The following is an 18333-nucleotide window of genomic DNA, read 5'->3' as shown; positions in this document are numbered from 1 at the left end:
TGCCTCCCTCGCTCAATTCCTGAACTAGTCCATGGCAGGGGCATTCCTGGATTGTCATCTACTGGAAGGTGGGAACCTACAGTCTCATCAGGCTTGACTGTCTGATAATCATACCTTCTTCATTCAACTAAATTCAATTTCATTTGGGGATGGGTGATGCATACATTGTATTTCTTTTCTACCGGCTCCATCTCACAGTAACTGATACTCCGGTTGATACATGATATTTGTTAGAGCTTGGCCATTAGCTCGTAACTGATACTCCGGTTGATACATGATATTTGTTAGAGCTTGGCCATTAGCTCACAAGTCACTGTGATCTCATATTAAACTTTAAAAGCAGGGATGCAGCTTTCAACACTGCACTTGTCCAGTTTTAAGGTTCAGTCACATCTGGCATCAACCTCAGGCCATCTCAGTTTCTTCAGCAATTAAGATATGAGTCACTCTACACTGATTTGGCTAATCCTATGATGTTGTTTGTGACGCTATATTTTGCAGTAAGTAATCCATGTGATATTTAATAATTGGTTGACCTCTTGGAGTTCGTTTGCTCAGCATTTTGTGACGTGCTTCTTTCTTCTCTCGATATCTCCTCAAAGCTTCCTCTCTTGCCTCCCGTCTTGCCTTCCTGTCCTGCAAGAAAAATAAACCATTTACTGTGTACATGTACATAAAGTCCTTCAGTACAAATGTAGTTCATTCAAATAGGACTCTTTACATACGTGCCATTGAGTTGGTCAAAGTCAAGAGCACAGTAAATGCAAAACATTTAAGTAACAAAGGAGACCCAAAATTATTATAGGCATTTACTCCCTGCATGTATTAAAGTGATTTTGAGGATTTAAATGTAAAGTACGGCAAACCTGATTAATTTCCTTTTATTTCCCCTTGGAGTTTAATACCTGTAGAATCTGTTGATGTTCTTTTGTTAGCCGCTGACGTTGCTGTTCAGCTTGAGTATATCGATTAATAGACATCACCTGCTCATCTCTGGAATGAACTGTACGTTTAGCTTTGGAGAATTTTTTCTTTGGATTTTGCACTTGTCCCTTTGCATTCCTGAAAAATCAAACAAAGGAAAGAGGCATCAATCAACATCATTCTTTGAGTTAAACTGTCCTCACGTAATTCACGTTCCAACACTGAATTCCAAAAAAGCAATCAAATGCAAATCCTCCTGGTCCATACAAAATATAAAGAGAATTTAGTCAACCAGTAGCTTAGAAAGTTTAAATGACAAGTCTCAGACCTTGGGCCACAGGTTTGACATACTTTGTATACAATGCCCTTTTCTTATGATGTCCTTCTACCTCTACTGAATCTTCAGTTGATCTCAGAGCAATGCCTGCAACAATCTTTGAGTCAGCTCTTCTAGATTTGTGTATCAATTTCTTGTACGAGTTTAAAACTTTTCTTTTCCGTTTATCAGCATATCCTTGGCCTGAAAATCAAGAAGGACAAAAATGGGTAAGAGTCTCCGTGCTGGTTAAATTGAATAAAAAATGCTATGGCGTGTCTTCTCTCTTTTGCTTCACACATCTCCAACTCCGCCCCCAGCCCAAGACAAACAAAACAAAAAAAAAAACAGGTAAAAATATCACCTTTCATGCCTTCTGGCTTTTCCATTTTCTTTTCAGCCTAGCTCTCCTGGTTTTGCACTCAGAGCAAGCTTAATAAATTATCAATTATATGTCCTCTGCAAAATAAATTTAGTAATTGTGTGTGAAGGATGCTTATTTTCGATTGAACCAATGATTTAAAGCTTTAATTTTCACGTAACTAATGCCGTGCTTCTGAATACGTAATCGCTCATTCTTACCTTCGGTTATGTTTCCAATCATTTTCTTCAAATGATAAGGCCCTCCAGGTTTTGTTTTTCCGGAATCCTTAGAGTAGCTAGTTTTAGTCATCCTCTCTTTTCACATAAGGAGAAAAATAAGCCTTATATTAAACTGCTAAAGTACGAGCTACATACAGCAGGTACACACAGCAGCACAGCAACGTGGATCGTAGGCAAAATAGCAATATCATGTGAGGGCGCTATTTAAAAACCACGGCAAGATGAAACTTCATACAAAATTAATGATTGAACTGCATCTTACGAAACAGCTGCATTGATTAAGCCATCACAAAAGCAAATTTCTTGTAGAGGGCGCGTGTCGATTCCTACTAATATTGGGAAAGACTTTGGACGTCATCATGATGACATCATGATTGATTGATATGGCACAACAATATTTCATGAAATAGAATCCGAAATGAAGACATTATTCACTGAAAGTAGCCCATTATTTTAGTTTACAACCAACTAGCATTAATTATGTACAATTTTGGAGTTCTGTAGAAATTCACGAATCTTTATTTTACTACTGCGGGATCCTATTACATAGGTATGGATCTAGATTTAGGAAAGGTGGATGTATAAAAACACAGTTGGGTGTTAATCTTTCCAAAGCACATAGCTTTGTCAATTGGTTGTGAGGAATATATGGCAGGAAAACTAAAATAAATCTAGGAGTTAGTACAGATTCAATAATATTTGACTCAATAATGATATACGACAAGTTTCCATCTCCTCCCTGTCAGTTTCCGTTGGGTCTGTGTGTGTATGGGGGATAGCAACCATTCCATCACCAGCTTACGCTACTAGACTGTTTACTGATCATCAGACATGGACATTTTTAAAATCCGTTTTGCGTCCCCCTCCCAAAAAGGCACCTCTGAGTCTTTTGGGGATGAATTACGATCCAATCCAACAAAAAGTTGGTTTTTGGCAAATATGGGCCCCTCCCCGGGTGAACAGGGATCCATGCATATTAGGCAGTCAAGTTGAGTTTGGTTTAATAAGTTGGATATAATTAGATCCGTAGAATGGAAATCTATGAAGTTCGCATCGAAGTTCTCTCTAATTTTTATAGAAAACGAACGAACAAACACCCCCCCATTATAAACATAAAGGATCAAATCCACATAAGTAATAATTTTAAAGCCACTCTTTGAAAACGTTTTAATCATTGTGTAGCCGCATATGAACTTTCAAAGTTATTTGTGTAAGTCGTTTGGCAGATATGTTTCAATAAATATTAGACCATTTTTCTGACAATTCCTTCAAGACCTTTCTTTGCCGTCTTTATTGCTCATCGTTGTGTTTAATTTATTCCAGTTTTACTGTTGTAGGGAAACGATTGCTGGACGCTTTTTAGAATATACTTCTTCTATAGGATGCCGTGTATGTCTTTGGATGATTTTGGTGTAATGTTGTTGCAACTTGAACAGTAGCATGCAATGGTCATTTCAATATTAATTTATTGTCACTGTGAGCAATTGCAATTCAGGAGACTGAGAAACGTTTCGTCAATCAATATAACTTTTTTCAGTTCAACATTTTAATTCAGCCAGGTCAAATGCATAAGCCAGTGTTTGGGTCCATACTCTTGGCATTTCACGTGAGTTTATGTTGTTTTGTTTTAATGGCGCTTTCAGCAACTCAGGCTATTTGCGCCAATTACAGAACGTTTATTCATACACCTTATTAATGATCAGCATCACATTACGGAGTTAGGAAGAAGGTCCAGTTTTAGAGGTAGGAGGAAACCGGAGTACCCGGCGAAAACCTGCGAGAGCGAGTACGGACTGGAAACCAAATGCACTTAAAGCCTGGGCCAAGGCGGGACACGAACCCGGGCCTCATTCCTGGGGCAAAGCTGGGAATGAACCGCTACGCTAACCTTCTCTCCCACGAGAGTTTAAGTTCCCCACTGCAGCCTTTTTGTACCCTCACCAAATTCTGCTGCGCAGTAGTTCAGTCGACCACCTGCCCAACCTGACGCAGACAATAGGGATCCGGAAACTTTCTGTCTCATGTTCGTCGGAAAAGACCTCACCTGTTTCTAGCGGGTACCACGTGTTGCTGACTATTGTGTCTAATCCACAACATGCGCGCTTATTTTAACAAAATGCCGATACAGCGCTTCATCATGCACCTGTTTGCAAATGATATACGATAAAAACGCTGACGTAACGAACTCCGGCCTCTGAACACAATGTACTTTCTACAACATGCATATTCATCAAATTTTCTTTTGTGTTTCCGGTTTTTAATGAATATTCATACTATCTGTGTATCGAGCACGTGTATTTTTAGAGACTGTTGCGGGGCAGTGCTCATTGTGATTCACGGGGGTCACTTTTTCTGAGGGACAAAAGTTGGTTCCAGCTTCGTGTCACAGTATGCAGGAGCGGGACGTCAAATCCGAATCTTAGAACGCACAGGCTCCGTCAGCTGAAGCATGTAAGCACTTGAAATCTAAAAATGTACGTCGGATAGGATTAGAGGTTATTCCAAACCGACAGCCTCTGCCGAAAATCCAAATCCAGTGCGAATCTGACAAAATATGAGCTAAGCTCACATAGTTCATAACTAGGGGACCGATTTCTAGAGTCAATGTACCTTTATTATAAAATGAACAATTTCATGGAACTGTTGAAGACCAAAACAAAAATCTGCGATGAAGTTTAGGCCGCTGATTAAAATGTCATCAGCCTCAGTTTTTGTAATCTTTTTTCGAGGACGGGCAAAAATACAAACCAAACTCACATATACTAATACGTCACACTATTTATTTATTTTAATCTTCAAAATTCAAAATGAACTCACATAATAACTTTTGTTGAAAAGAGAAAATAAATTACAGGACTTAGTTTGAGGATATAAGCAAAAATATTCATGATCTGAAATATACATAGTATATAGTATAACCCCTCGAATTTCTTTTGCAGTCCTATTTCAGAGAGCTGCGCATAAAGGTAAGCCATGTGACAACTTAGGAATCACAAGATATGAAAATTTACATCAATGGTAGCTTTTCTTATTGTCACGATGGCAGCCCCTTCCCCTCTAGTAAATTTTTGCTATTTATCTAAACCATCATAAAATGAATAATTTAAAAGAAAACAGCCGAGTCGCTCTCATTTTTAGCCGGACTTTCAGTTATCACTTTTTTGTATGTCCATTTCGGGATTTTAATAATTTGTCATCACTGAAACAAGCGTATTTCTTTAAATCTCATAAGTAAGGCCAATTATCGTTAGATTAATTTTGTACTCACCACATTCACTTCTACAAGGATTTTTTTATTTTTCTGCCAACAGTAATTAATAAATTAAATTAATAAAATTGTGTCTTTAGATATACGCCAAACTAGCGAGCAGGGTCCCGAATTCCCCCATTAAGTTGAATGGAGGTTTCCATGACGTCATTGCGCAGCTGATATGCTGTGGCGATGTTGCATTTCCAGTAAATTTACATATGAGACATGATGAAAGAGAAACGTTGACGAAAATGGCGCGACGTGGGGAGAAAAAACATCAGAAACTGCCCCGAAATACGCATCCTCCCCCTGCAATCAACGCCTGGAGAACTTTTTAGAGATTGTACCACCAATTCGGGGCAAAATCTGGTGGATTTGATAGTTGTAAGAAAGGAAAGAGATAGATAAACAACGCCATTTGGAAAGGACACGACACCCTTGGAGATTTCATTGTCTGGTGGCAGAATTCCTGAACCTCGTGATAGCTGTGGTGTGCAACCATAACGATTTGGCGATGAAAACCCGGCCAAAATCATCCAGAACTCTTACACATAAAAGGTATTTTGTCAAAGAAGATATTTTCTCTCTAAAAAATTGTGTCATCTATTCTGGTGCCTGTGTTTTCATGTTTGGTAGCAATTTCATCATTGAGTGGAGAGGGCTGTGATGATACATGTACATGATGTATATATCCGGGCTGTAAGCCTGTGTGCAGATGTTGCAACTAAGCGAGCAAGTTACAAACTAGTATAGTCATAGGCCTACCCAAGTTGTAAATTCTCTGCGGCATGACTTGATACTAATCACATTGCAGTTCCATTCGTTATGCATCTGTACGTGGGAATGGAGAAGAATTAAGAAAAAGACTTCAAAGACCCAGTAATGAATTATCACATCCTGACTAATGTAATAATCAAAAGAGTTGGACATGATTGGCCTCGCGTAATCTGCAATTTATGTTGGGCCTACTTCATGTATTCTGGTACTTAGTAGCTGGGTGCTTAATTCCATGAGGTTGGGGCACAATTTGTGACGGTGTCCTTGTTACATGGGTAACTTTTACCACCTGTCATGACCTGTACAAGGCTGTAGAGTAAATCATTTACTCTGTAAAAATAACACACACCTCTGTATTTTCAAGATGTATCTTATTTTTGTGTTCAGGAGATGTTAATTTATATAATGGGTTTATATTGATAAACACTGCATGCTCAGTGCTTGTCCAAGAGCTTGCGAAAAATTCACAAGCTTGCTCGGGTGGGACTCGAACTCACTGCCTCCTGCTTACTACCTGCCAGTAGTGCAGACGTCTTAACCACTCGACCACCGAGCTTGCCGGGGTCAGCTGGACAGTCCGAGTCAGGTGAACAGCGGGTACCACGAACTATTTTCAAGATGTATTTGCGTTGGGGAGATGTTAATTTATATAACGGGTTTTGCCCTTACCCAACGTATATATTGATAAACACTGTATGCTCAGTGCTTGTCCGAGAGCAAGCTTGTGAATTTTTTCGTAAGCTCTCGGACAAGCACTGAACATACAGTGTTTATCAATGTATACATTGGGTAAGGGCAGAACCCGTTACATAAAAACACCTTGATGCATAATTTAGAATCCACATGCAGGGAAGTAGCTGTTCATTTTTATGGAACCCATTTAACAATGGAAACCATCACAAATTGTGCCCCAACCTCAAGGACTGACCAAGCTACCAGTAGCAATCAGTTTGCTGGAGTTTTTGTGTTTTTGAGCCCTGCTAGCCCCAGACTGGGAGCCAGTCTACTGGACTACTGGTACCGCTGTATCCTTGGCCCCACAACAGTAAACCGAAACACCAAAAAGTGGAGACTCCACAAAAATACCTTCTATGAGCCCCATTTCGCATGTATGGCTTATTCACCCCATCTGACCATTGATGTATTAATATGGGTGATTTCCAGTTTGTAGACGTCTGTGAAATGATGCTTTCAATTTGGTCATCTTCACATCGGCCATCCGTTTATTACAGCGATTAACTCCCTATAGTTGAGCAATGCTAAACACAGTCGGGATCTGTATGGTGTGGGAACGAGACAGCATAAACGATGGTGATCCCAAGTGCTGTTTTATTAGTATTACTCTAATGAAGCCATGTGTATACATGGATGCAATGAAATGTGTCGAAAACAACAGCCAGGTATTTCATGGGTGCATGTCATCCACAGACCACTTGAAACAGCTGAAAGTTTTTGTGCTGATAGTGGTTTTTATTTTTTGTTTTTATTTCATGCAGTAAAATGAGTCCATGATATGTAGTAAAAAGTGTGTCACAATCTCATGTCAAGTTAATGGTGTCAAGATAGCAGAGAAATACTGGTATTTCCTGTTTACCAACTTAAAGGAAAAAAGGAAGGAAGTGAATAATTTTTGATTTTTTTATGAGGCTTAGCATTTACACATCATCAGTCAGCATAAATAGCCTTTGAAGAAGAAAAAACCCTGAAACAATCTTTTTGTAATGCACTGAACATGGTACACTGTACCTGACTGAAAAAGTAATTGTTCATGACGTTTGTGTTTTTGTGACCCTGACAAAAAACATGTTTCTGCTTAGGAGCATGTTACTGTCAAAAAAAAGAGCAACATCAGTAAGAAACACGCCCTGTAGGCCAATCGATTGAAAAGGACATTTATCAAGGTCGACTGGTCCCTTGTACTTTTTCTTACTGTCCAATGATATGACCCGATTCTTTGTTTTCATGGGCCACTCTAAACATATTTCCGGGCGATTGCTTTTTTCAGACCTGTTGTAGTTAGGGGTCACCAGAACATGTCCCTGTTACCAATTCTGTCATTTCCTGTGTAGTTTGCAAGTGTCTTGTGGCAAGTTAAAATAGTAATAAACAAAGGTTAGATTTCTACATGTATGGTAGGGTGTCTCCAATAAGGGAAACTTGCTACTTCTGAAAATGGTAAATTTGTGATATAGTAGGAAAAATTGATCATCTCATAGTTAATGTTCAGGTTTAATAATTTATGTCTATTTTATAAATTTTGCCATTGCAGAACCTACATATGTACAGCCTTGCATGGAGCCATCACAAACCTGTACTTCTAGTATGTAAAAAAAATAACATGAAATATTTTTCATGTTAGTGTCTAAGTCATGGGATGTGCAGTGTACATTTGGATTGAGGATAGGAACAAGGATATGCCTACATGTACAGGGTAGTGCTTGACTGTAAAACAATTATGGAGTTGACCTGACAGGAAGCTCCATGTATTACCAGTAGTAAGTTGACCTGGGCAAGATGTGCACAATGGAGGGGTCATGTTTATGCTGGACAGCAAGATGTTTGGGGGGGGGGAAACAGTTGCAGACAGGTGTAGAGTACAATGATAGCAAGTGGAAAACCCTTTAAAATGCCAGGTACAGAAACTTGATGTGAAATTTCTTACTGTTTGACACATAAATGCATATGGTTGCCTGTTATTAGATATCAAAAAGTGGCAATGTAGAAAATGGAAGCTCTGGTGTACGAATGTCTGATCTTGGGAGGGAAAACAAGAGGTGTGTATGATGTCCTGTCGTGCAAATGTCTCCATACATGTAGATATTCACAGCATGTTCAAAAGTTCACATACAAAAAAGTGCAATTCAGTTGTTTTCACTCTTTTGCAACAGTTAACAACAGCAACAAAACAGCTCTTCCAGAATTGATTTAACTTGTATGCTTTTTCATTCATTGTGTATTTATTTCAAGATTCTGCATGAAACATGGCAGTTACATGTATCTGTTTAGGGCTGTGCCCAAAACGGACTTCCAGAGCTATAGCTTGGTGTATTGTCTGCACGTCTCAGCGTCTCCGCATATTTGTAATGGAATGAAGATCTAGACTATGCTCTAGACAACAGATTCTGATGCAGCCTTAGATTGCCGCAGTGCTTATTAACTGCTGGTCGGAAACTTAGGCCCTGTTGCATCGTATACTAAACATGTGCTTGAGGCTGTCTCTAGACTGTCTGTCTCTAGCTTGTAGCCAGACTATTGAGTGGTGTACTAGATTACGTGCCTACATGCTGATAGTGATTTTATAGTTCCAAGTATTCAGGTCCAACATGTACTTGTGGGCCCTACTTGATCCTTGTAAACAGACCTACATGTACATTTAGCCCAGGGCCGAGCCAGTTAAATGTGTTGAAGAGGTTTTCTCATATTAAAGACCAATCAAGAGAATTGTACATGTGCATGTAGTTGGCATTGGAATGCCTGCAATATAAATTTGATAACCAGTCACTCCCATAAATCCATTTATTGAAAAAGGGAAAAATTCCATGAATGTGGGAAGGAGGAAAATGCTGTGTAAAATTGCTGCAATGCTTACAACCCCAAGGGACTTTTCAAAACTTGTTTTTTATTATTTACCTTAACACTGCCTGTATAGTCATAATCTTAATGGACCTCTACGAAGTCTGTGAAAACCAGACAAAATTTGCCGGTGAAATGTTTCATATATTTGAAACGAAGTCAGGCTTTTTTCGTGTGAGAGCTCAGTGGTTCCTATCCTTTCTCTCTCCCATAGGAAAGTGCACATGGAAAACAAGCATAATGCCATGCTGGTACTTGTCTTCAATGACTGTTTCTTCATTGGCCCAGAATGATCATGTGATCACCACCTGTCACACTCACCATTAGACATAAGCCATGTTGCATGATTTCACATGATTGTATACTATTACATTTACAGTACGTACATGTACCCCTGTAGTGTACAGGATGATGGAGGGACTGCTCATTGCTAATGTTCAAAGATTCCTTTGTCGCTCTCGAGTTCTTTCAAAAAGAAGTGAAAAACATCCTCAAGACAGAAATGGTAATGACAAAAAAACTTTTGACTACAATGATGAAAAGATGACATTTTGAACACCCTTTGGTACACGTTTTATACTCTATGATTTTAGCACCAGAGGGGAAGTGGGTCTCTCAGGTATTCAAAACGTCGTCATGTCCTACATCACAGCAGGCAGCAATTGTTATACATGTATGTTGATCAAACTACAACTTTTACCCTGTTTCATGCCTGTTGCTTTTCAATACAGTTCAAGAAGTGACACCCATTTGAACAATTACAATAGCAGTGTGCATACATAATACCTATTGTATCCGTGTGTGCCTACATGTATTGACACACCTTACTGTATGAGTAGAGTACACAGTACCACCATCAGGTGATGTCAGCTTATTAGAATCAGTTCCCTTTGTGTTTATGGGTTGTTTGGAATGGCAGCTGGCTACCAAGAGCTGTCCCCTTTCCTCCATAATGTAAATCTTGATGTCAATATTTACAAGCACATACCACATGCCTGCTCTCTGGTTACTAAAGAGAAATGTCATGTAGAACCATTTGGATACCAATTAGGTTTCAACCAATGGTTGTAAATCTCAATAGAAAGATTGGTAATAACTCTCAATTGAAATGATAGTAACCATCCTGGTGTGCCTGCACCTATAATATGATTATTTATACAGATATAGCTTGATGAAATGCAAATTTTAATTTCCAATATTCCATTTGTTAACGTTTGACTTATCCGTTTCTGTCTAGTCATGCTAGTCTTCTGTGCAGTGTGGTCATATGTACAACTGTACATGTATTGGAATCATACGTGTACTTTGTTTTCATCACATCTCTCACAATCTTTTGCGATACATGTACAAATAACATGAGTTGCTTTCAATGTGGTGATAGCTTGAGCTTATGACATACCCTGAAGTCCCCGGTGAATCCATTCCCAGGATGCCTTGCTGCTGTGACTCAGTACCACATCAATTTCCTCTGTAGCCAGTGTTGCCTTTAAGCAATATGTGAATGAAGTAATCATCAGGAAAGAAATGTATGAATGCTGTTACAAGATGCAAAATGTATCACTATGTGCTTTGTGGATCTTAATCTCTGAATCAGCCTTAGTGGATAAGATCATGCGTGTTACATGTATGTTATAATTTTAAAATGAGATTTGTTTTATTCAAGCAGACTGTGATTAGCAGTATGTACATGTACTTTACCATGGCATTCAGTAATTTCATCTTAACTTTCGTGATGTACATGTACATGGACCGCTACATGAATTGCGGCATAGGGTTCTCTTCTTCGGTCTTTCCAAATTTTTAGTTATGTTCAAGCAATATGTATGACAGACAATTTTATTACTTAGCCTTGGTTTCAAGTTTAGGGCTTGAACCTGGACAATAAAGCGCCAACATGTACCTGTATGCTGGTTGTATCCTACAGTGTTACAACACTGAAGCCAGCTCTATGCCCATGGTTGGCTGACTACAGTCAATCATCTGTGGTACCATTGATTTCCCACATGTTTGTATCGTGCATTTAGACTGTTCCATCATTAGGTCACGTTCCACTGTCACTAACTGATTTCTGCCTCTCCTCCTCACAGGTATGACATCGCATGAAAATTCACAGTTTGGTTCCCAGATCAGTGCATTCTGCTCAATCAAGAAGTGTCACCCTGATAACACCAATAACCTTAACAACAACGATGTAGTCATAGCCAACACACACTCTGGCCAATCAGCAAACGGTCTATGTACGGTGCTCCTCAACTCAACCATCGTTCCGAGTGGAGTTACCTACACTTTTATAAACAACAAGAATAACACTACTGGACGATCACAGAACGTCATCAGAGCTTCTACCATCAAGTTGCTAGATACCTATCAGAAGTGCGGAATGAAACGTAAAAGTGATGAGCAGTTGGATAACCGTCATGAGCAGAAACAAACCAGGCAACAGCATCCAAGTACAAGTAAGAACAATAACAATGTGAAGAAATCGACAACCTCCAAGAGTTCATCTGGAGGGGAAGGGGATTATCAACTAGTCCAACATGAAGTACTATGTTCCTTGACAAACCGTTATGAGGTCTTGGAATTTCTTGGCCGAGGAACATTTGGACAAGTTGTTAAATGTTGGAAGCGTGGAACTAACGAGATAGTTGCCATCAAAATTCTCAAGAACCACCCCTCGTATGCACGACAAGGTCAAATCGAGGTTAGCATTTTATCTAGATTAAGTGCTGAAAATGCAGATGAATTCAACTTTGTCCGTGCGTATGAATGCTTTCAGCATAAGAATCACACGTGTTTGGTGTTTGAACTGTTGGAGCAAAACCTGTATGACTTCTTGAAGCAGAGCAAATTTCGGCCATTGCCGTTGAAGCATATCCGACCGGTGCTTCAGCAAGTCTTAGTGGCTCTCCTGAAGCTTAAGACACTTGGTCTAATCCATGCTGACCTGAAACCAGAGAATATCATGTTGCTGGATCCAGCAAGGCAACCATATAGAGTCAAGGTAATTGACTTTGGTTCTGCTAGTCATGTGTCTAAAGCTGTGTGTTCAACATATCTCCAGAGTCGCTACTACAGGTAAGTCCAATGCTACATTCCTTACCACATAAAGTTTGACTGTTCCATCCAATGTACCTTAAGATTATGTAAGACTTGCACAATTTCTGATCTTTAGAGTGTACATGTACTTGAAGGTGTTTTCTGTTGCTTCAGTCCCATTGTTCTCTTTATTAACCCTAACACTCCTCAGTCCTCCAACAGGTGAAGGATTGAGGAGGGTTAGGGTTAAGGAAGGTCTTTGTAGAGTCTGGGTCCAATTAGTAAATGAGGTATACACTCACAAACATTCTTTGTGTTATTCTTAAGTAAACTGACTCCCCTGTAGCTGTAAGTTTGACATTGAGTCCACCAGCACATATCTTACCCTGACTACATTGATGGACCAGGGATAATAACAACAGTGCCTAGGGATTAGAAAGACAAAGAGGAAGGACATGGTGTAATTGATAGGAGTCTGGATTTGCCTGCTGGTCAGGATGTAAACAGGTTTCCATTGTCCTGCCCAACCTAGTGTTGACAGGTTACTAGCAGCATAGCTACCACTACCTGTAGCTAGGATTGTTACAACCAAACCTGAATCTACCCCTGGAAGAACAAGAGTTAGTTGTCAAGGACAGGTGCCCTGCTTTAGACTATAGGCGTCTTCCCATTGAACTTTTTGGATTATCTTGCCACGACTTTCCTGAAGAATTACAAAATTAAATGATGTAAAACTAACAGGCCGAAAAGTGTCGCAGAAGATTTCCATGTAGCCATGGTAAATTAGCAGGGGCACAAAAAAGTCCAATGGAAACAGTTCCATGCTTACATTGTAGATTGACTGCAATCACGATAAACATACGAACCAGGCTACTTCCTACACAGAGATCGACAGCGGACATGTGAAAATACATGTAGTTGTATACCAGTAGTTCCCTGTCTCCATCTGCGTGTGTACAGTACAGCAGCATGCTATGCACAAACTGTGAAGCATGCCCGAATAAAGCTGTACACACATTGTGTACAGGGCTTTTCCTGTACAAGTTCGTCTTCTTCGTGGCAGATTTGGTCAAATTCGTCTGACTTTGTCGTTGTTTTTGTCAGATTTGGCGATTTTGTTGTTTTTGTCATGATTTGTACATGTACAGTGCAGGCAATGTAATGAGCTGGTCTTATTAGGCCTAACACAGCGAATAATCATTCCATTACGGTACAAAAAAATTCCACATGGGAATGCGCAGTAGATTGACATGAAGAAATGTCGCGGTAAGTTTCCGTGTGCCCGCAGAAGAAAACGTCCAATGGGAACACGGCTTATATGCAGTTGTGATATACAGTACATTGCGATTGAAAGTTAACACCAACATGGGAAAATTTTTTCACATTTTTACCTTTCGGTAACAAAATACTACATGTAATATTTCATTGTTGATTTTTTTGTGTGCCAAACTACACCACGAGAATAAATAAAAAGTGGGCAAATAACCCATGTCACCACAGCAGAGCAAGTTAAGTTTGTTGTAATCAGTACACACATTTCATGTGCTTCGTGACTTGGGGACTCGCGTTTAAGCACTCAACATCCAGACAACTTTTTAGACATTTATTTTCCGACATTGACGAGTGTTTATTAATCATAATCCAAGAAAACAACTTCGCCAGGCGGGCGCAGCTCGCCGTGGTGAACACATACCCGCGATTGCGCTGCATGGACCGGACGGCTTGGCCGAGGAATCGCTACTAGACTACAACAGCACACTCCACGTGGTGAGTTGGCCCCGACCGGCCCAAGTGCAGCACAGCCTGCATAATGGACTCTTCACTGCATAATAGTCGTGCGCGTGTGGCAAATTTTCGCTGCACAATGCTTCTCGTTTTCGCAAGTTTCCGCATGATTTTCGGAACGTTTCACATCACTTTCAGAAATTTTCAAACTGTTTTCGCACAGTTTTTTCTCAATGTTTTCGCAAATGTTTCACGCCGTGTTCCCAAAAGATTCACACCGTTTTCGCACGATATTCGCACTGTATTTGCACGTCGTTCGCCCCTTTCACATCCAATTCGCTGCGAATTCATAGGGGGAAAAGTTGTGAATTTCTTTCACTTTTTTCCCAACTTAACTTTCAAATGCAATGTACTGTAATTTCACACACCTAAAACTTTAAAAAAACAGGTGGTACTGCCTCTTAATACATACTGGTATGTGTACCTGTGTATTCAAGATATTTTGATCTAGCTACACATGTAGGTATTAGGATTGGCCATCAGGGACTAAGATTAAGTGATGCTTATGATGTACTGACAATGGTGATCATTTGCTGCCTACCGTTATGCATAGTCAACCTTGTGTCCCAAAAAAAACCATCGTGTATGTTTTGTACGTGTACACCTACATGTACATTGTATTGCGCAAGCGTGTACATGTACACGCAGTGCATGTGACTGGTACCCGCAGTGCAACATTGTTTTGCAGAGTGTGCGCAGGCACCAGTGGGAGGACCGTGCCATGCCTGAGCGGCCCCCACGCTCTGCTCTGATGGAGGGGTTGCTTCATTTTTATGACGTGAGCTGGAAATTGTAAACTTATCTTTGCCTGAACATATTTCTTTTGTCCTTTTTTATTCAAGGGCACATTTTAAGGCTTGTTTTTACTTGTCTTTTCACAGTCAACTGATCATTGAGAAAACTGCATGCTTTGCTCATCTCAAGCATGTCTTGAGTCACTAACATGAGGTTCTGCTAAAAATGATTTCGTCATCAAATCTTTTGATGAAGAAACCCCTCCCGAAGAATATCCTGGCCAATATTTCATGTTGTAAATGCAATCAGATTTGGGGTCAAATTACAGACGAAAGTGGACTGGAAATTGCCCTAGAATGCACCATAGAGCATCTAGAATCCAAAATTTTCCGGGGCCCCATACGTTAAGGGCTTCACACTCGCAATTTTGTCTACTGCCCCGTCAAAATTTTCGGCCAAGGAGAACACTGCGTATGTACAATTGTACATGTAGGTGCACATGCAGGTGTAAGATTTCCACTGCAAGGCCTTGTTCTGTTGTCTTTTACTTCTGTTGTGCACCAAGTTTTGCGACATCTAAATAACCACAGGAACAGTGCCAAAAGGAGGCTGTGAAAGTTCGCTGTTAAGAACAATTCCAAGAAACTCGTGTAATTACTGGAGTGACAATTTCTCATGGTTGTTTCCTCATTATTGGCCTATATTAAAGCTTTGTATTTAAGCAAAACATTTTTGTATTGCAACATCTTTGTGCACATCCTTCTCCATATCGTGCATCGGAAAGAGAAGCATTTGACCTTTCAGATGCCACCCAGATTGCCAGATTTGAAGAATATTTCAATTTGCTATTCCAACCCTACGTGAGTACTTTTTTTATTTTGCTTTTTCTATCAGAGCTCCAGAGATTATCCTGGGTCTACCATTCTGTGAAGCAATTGACATGTGGTCGTTAGGCTGTGTGGTAGCTGAACTGTTCCTAGGCTGGCCTCTTTATCCAGGAGCTTCAGAATATGATCAGGTAAACAATTTATGAATATTCATGATTTAATAAATCTAATAGGCAGGGGTACCCCCTTAGGGAACTCTTGAGCACTTTGGTGCCACTGGATATTCTTTTTTTTATGTTTATTTTTTAAAAATTGACAGTTCACGTGGTGGTCACAAATGATCACTTCATAAACTTCTTTTTTTTCCAAAAGGTAGATTGACTTATTAACCCTGGCTACTCTCTCAACTTTAGGATTAGGTTAATTGTCGTCTTCAACTTGTAAATGTACATGTACATGGATATGTATGTTTTGTCCTCTGCCAGTGTAAGATGCCTTGAATCAGCAAGAAGCCCATTGTTCCATGTACATGTACGCTATCTATTCAAGCTCCTGTGCCGGTTGTTTCCAAAACCATTGTCCTTAGTAGCTTTAAATCCATCCTGTTGATTCTATCTATATGCACATGTACATGTAGGTACTGGTACTCCTCTTGCTGACAATAGTCACATGATGGATTAATGCTACCACCCTGTTGGCTTGAAACTCACTCCTAAGTGAAGTGGAAGTGAGCTCACTTACACCTGCCCAAGTCTTAATTAAAACAGTCATACATGTATTTTGTTGAAAGTCAAACAAAATGCACACATTCATGTATATATGTTGGTCAGTCTATAAATTTGGGGTCCAATTGTTTCCATGTCTGTCCCATCTGACAGATGAATTTTGTAAGTTTAGAATACATTTTTTTATTTTCCGATTGTGGTTAAGCAAATGTAAATTATCTGCCAAACAAAAATAAGTGGTTCAAAGTCGATTTCAATATTTCCATGTCAAATCACAGAGGTCAGGTGTAACAGGGAAACAAAAATGCCACACTTTAAACCCCACATTTATAGAAAGCCCTAAGTTCATGTACATACATGTATATTGGGAGGTCCACTCATCTTTTCTCATCATCCTAGTTTGTCAGTACCAGTAAATAGTTTCCAGGTCAGTTTGATGGAGATTTATACCCACCCAGCAACTGTCTATGCAGCTTATACTTACCAAAAGCTAACTGCAGAAATTACATGTACACCCACAGTTCAAGGGTTCCAGGCAATGATTTTAACTTCTGTCTGTTTCATATTTGAACGGCACATGTACATCAGTGCCATTTAAACTCTACAAGTGGGACAGAAAAGAGAACAAATTTGTGTATTGGAAGACAGTAAACTTGGTCCAGTACCTTCAAGTACCAGTTGTTTTATATTTGAACGGCACATGTACATCAGTGCCATTTATTGGAAGACAGTAAACTTGGTCCAGTACCTTCAAGTACCAGTTGTTTTAAGTAATTTCTGATATCAATGTACAGCATTTGTGTCAAGGGTGATTAACCCTCCCAAATCCTCCAAGATCCTTTTCTGCAAAGTGGAGGAATTTGGAGGATTCAGGGTGTATGGCAAATGTATGTGGCTGATTTTGAAGGATGCCATACGTGAAGGTTGTGGATTATACCATATGTTGTTTGTGCTTAGTTAAGCACAAGTTCAGCCCAATATTTCTTTTGAATCAACTGCACAGCTCAAGAGTGCCATTCGCACTGCCTCAACATGACAGGAATTGCCGGAGGATTTTGACGGATTTTGGTTGTTAGGCACGCCTCCAACTGACATTTTCAAGAACTTTTGGAGGATATTGGAGGATTTTGGCTGAATGTAATTTTTCCATGTTGAAAATTGAAGGATTTTGGAGGATTCGGGGTGGTTCCTTGTAAAAAGACCTAGGGGGTTAGGGTTTAGGGACCTTTCTGTATTTATTTGGTGGACTATTGTTATTCTTATCAGGGTCAAAAGTCAGGTATAGATCTTATCATTGCTTTAGTTTGCTACCATTGATAACGGTTCAACTGTCCTACAGGTGCACCTACATGTACATGTATATTGAGGATGCTAAAATGCATGGCCATTACAACACTAAACAGTGTACATGTACAGTACATTACATGTACTTGTGTAATGGTGTGTTAGGACATGAAGGTTGTACATGTACTAGGACATCATACATAAACGTCAATATTATTCCTGTATAGGGCTGAGTCAATTCGAAAAGTGCAATTTACTATTCAAATATTTGACCTTAAGTTCAATCGAATATCTGAATACTTGTTGCATTTGGTCATACCGACTGGCAGATTGAGGAACAAACCATATTCAAAATCAGTTGCAATAAAGCACACAGTTGTACATTATAATCACTATAATAGCTTCTAGATTTCTAATAGCTACGAGTACATGTATCTCCAGCCACGATTTAGCAAGGTTTAGAAGATGAATAATACTTCTTTTCCTTTTAAAAGTGTA

At 39.6% G+C, this 18333-nt stretch overlaps 2 protein-coding genes across 3 annotated transcripts in view; one reads left to right on the top strand and one right to left on the bottom strand.

The window, feature by feature from the left end:
* Positions 1-2030, bottom strand: part of LOC110987365 (uncharacterized) — a 2326-nt gene extending 296 nt beyond the window's left edge. Inside the window, exons 1-5 of one of the 2 annotated variants that reach the window (XM_087130803.1) lie at positions 1823-2028; positions 1605-1699; positions 1276-1444; positions 906-1062; positions 1-636 (exon numbers count right to left, since the gene is read on the bottom strand). The exon at positions 1-636 is cut by the window's left edge and continues 296 nt beyond it. In XM_087130803.1, coding sequence (XP_086986929.1) covers positions 469-636; positions 906-1062; positions 1276-1444; positions 1605-1629 — 519 coding nt within the window. In that variant the 5' untranslated portion in view covers positions 1630-1699; positions 1823-2028 and the 3' untranslated portion in view covers positions 1-468. Of the gene's footprint in view, positions 637-905; positions 1063-1275; positions 1445-1604; positions 1700-1822 lie in introns of both variants that reach the window. The other variant, XM_022250051.2, reaches the window with a different exon arrangement.
* A 3277-nt stretch (positions 2031-5307) lies between these two features.
* Positions 5308-18333, top strand: part of LOC110987363 (uncharacterized) — a 35379-nt gene continuing 22353 nt past the window's right edge. Inside the window, exons 1-3 of the mRNA XM_022250047.2 lie at positions 5308-5651; positions 11531-12518; positions 15894-16017. Coding sequence (XP_022105739.1) covers positions 11533-12518; positions 15894-16017 — 1110 coding nt within the window. The 5' untranslated portion in view covers positions 5308-5651; positions 11531-11532. The remainder of the gene's footprint in view (positions 5652-11530; positions 12519-15893; positions 16018-18333) is intronic.

Source organism: Acanthaster planci, linkage group LG20 (assembly GCF_054643075.1).
Source record: "Acanthaster planci isolate LZ-2023a linkage group LG20, COTS_SCS, whole genome shotgun sequence".
Classification (NCBI taxonomy): domain Eukaryota; kingdom Metazoa; phylum Echinodermata; class Asteroidea; order Valvatida; family Acanthasteridae; genus Acanthaster; species Acanthaster planci.
This window is presented reverse-complemented; position numbering and strand designations above follow the sequence as displayed.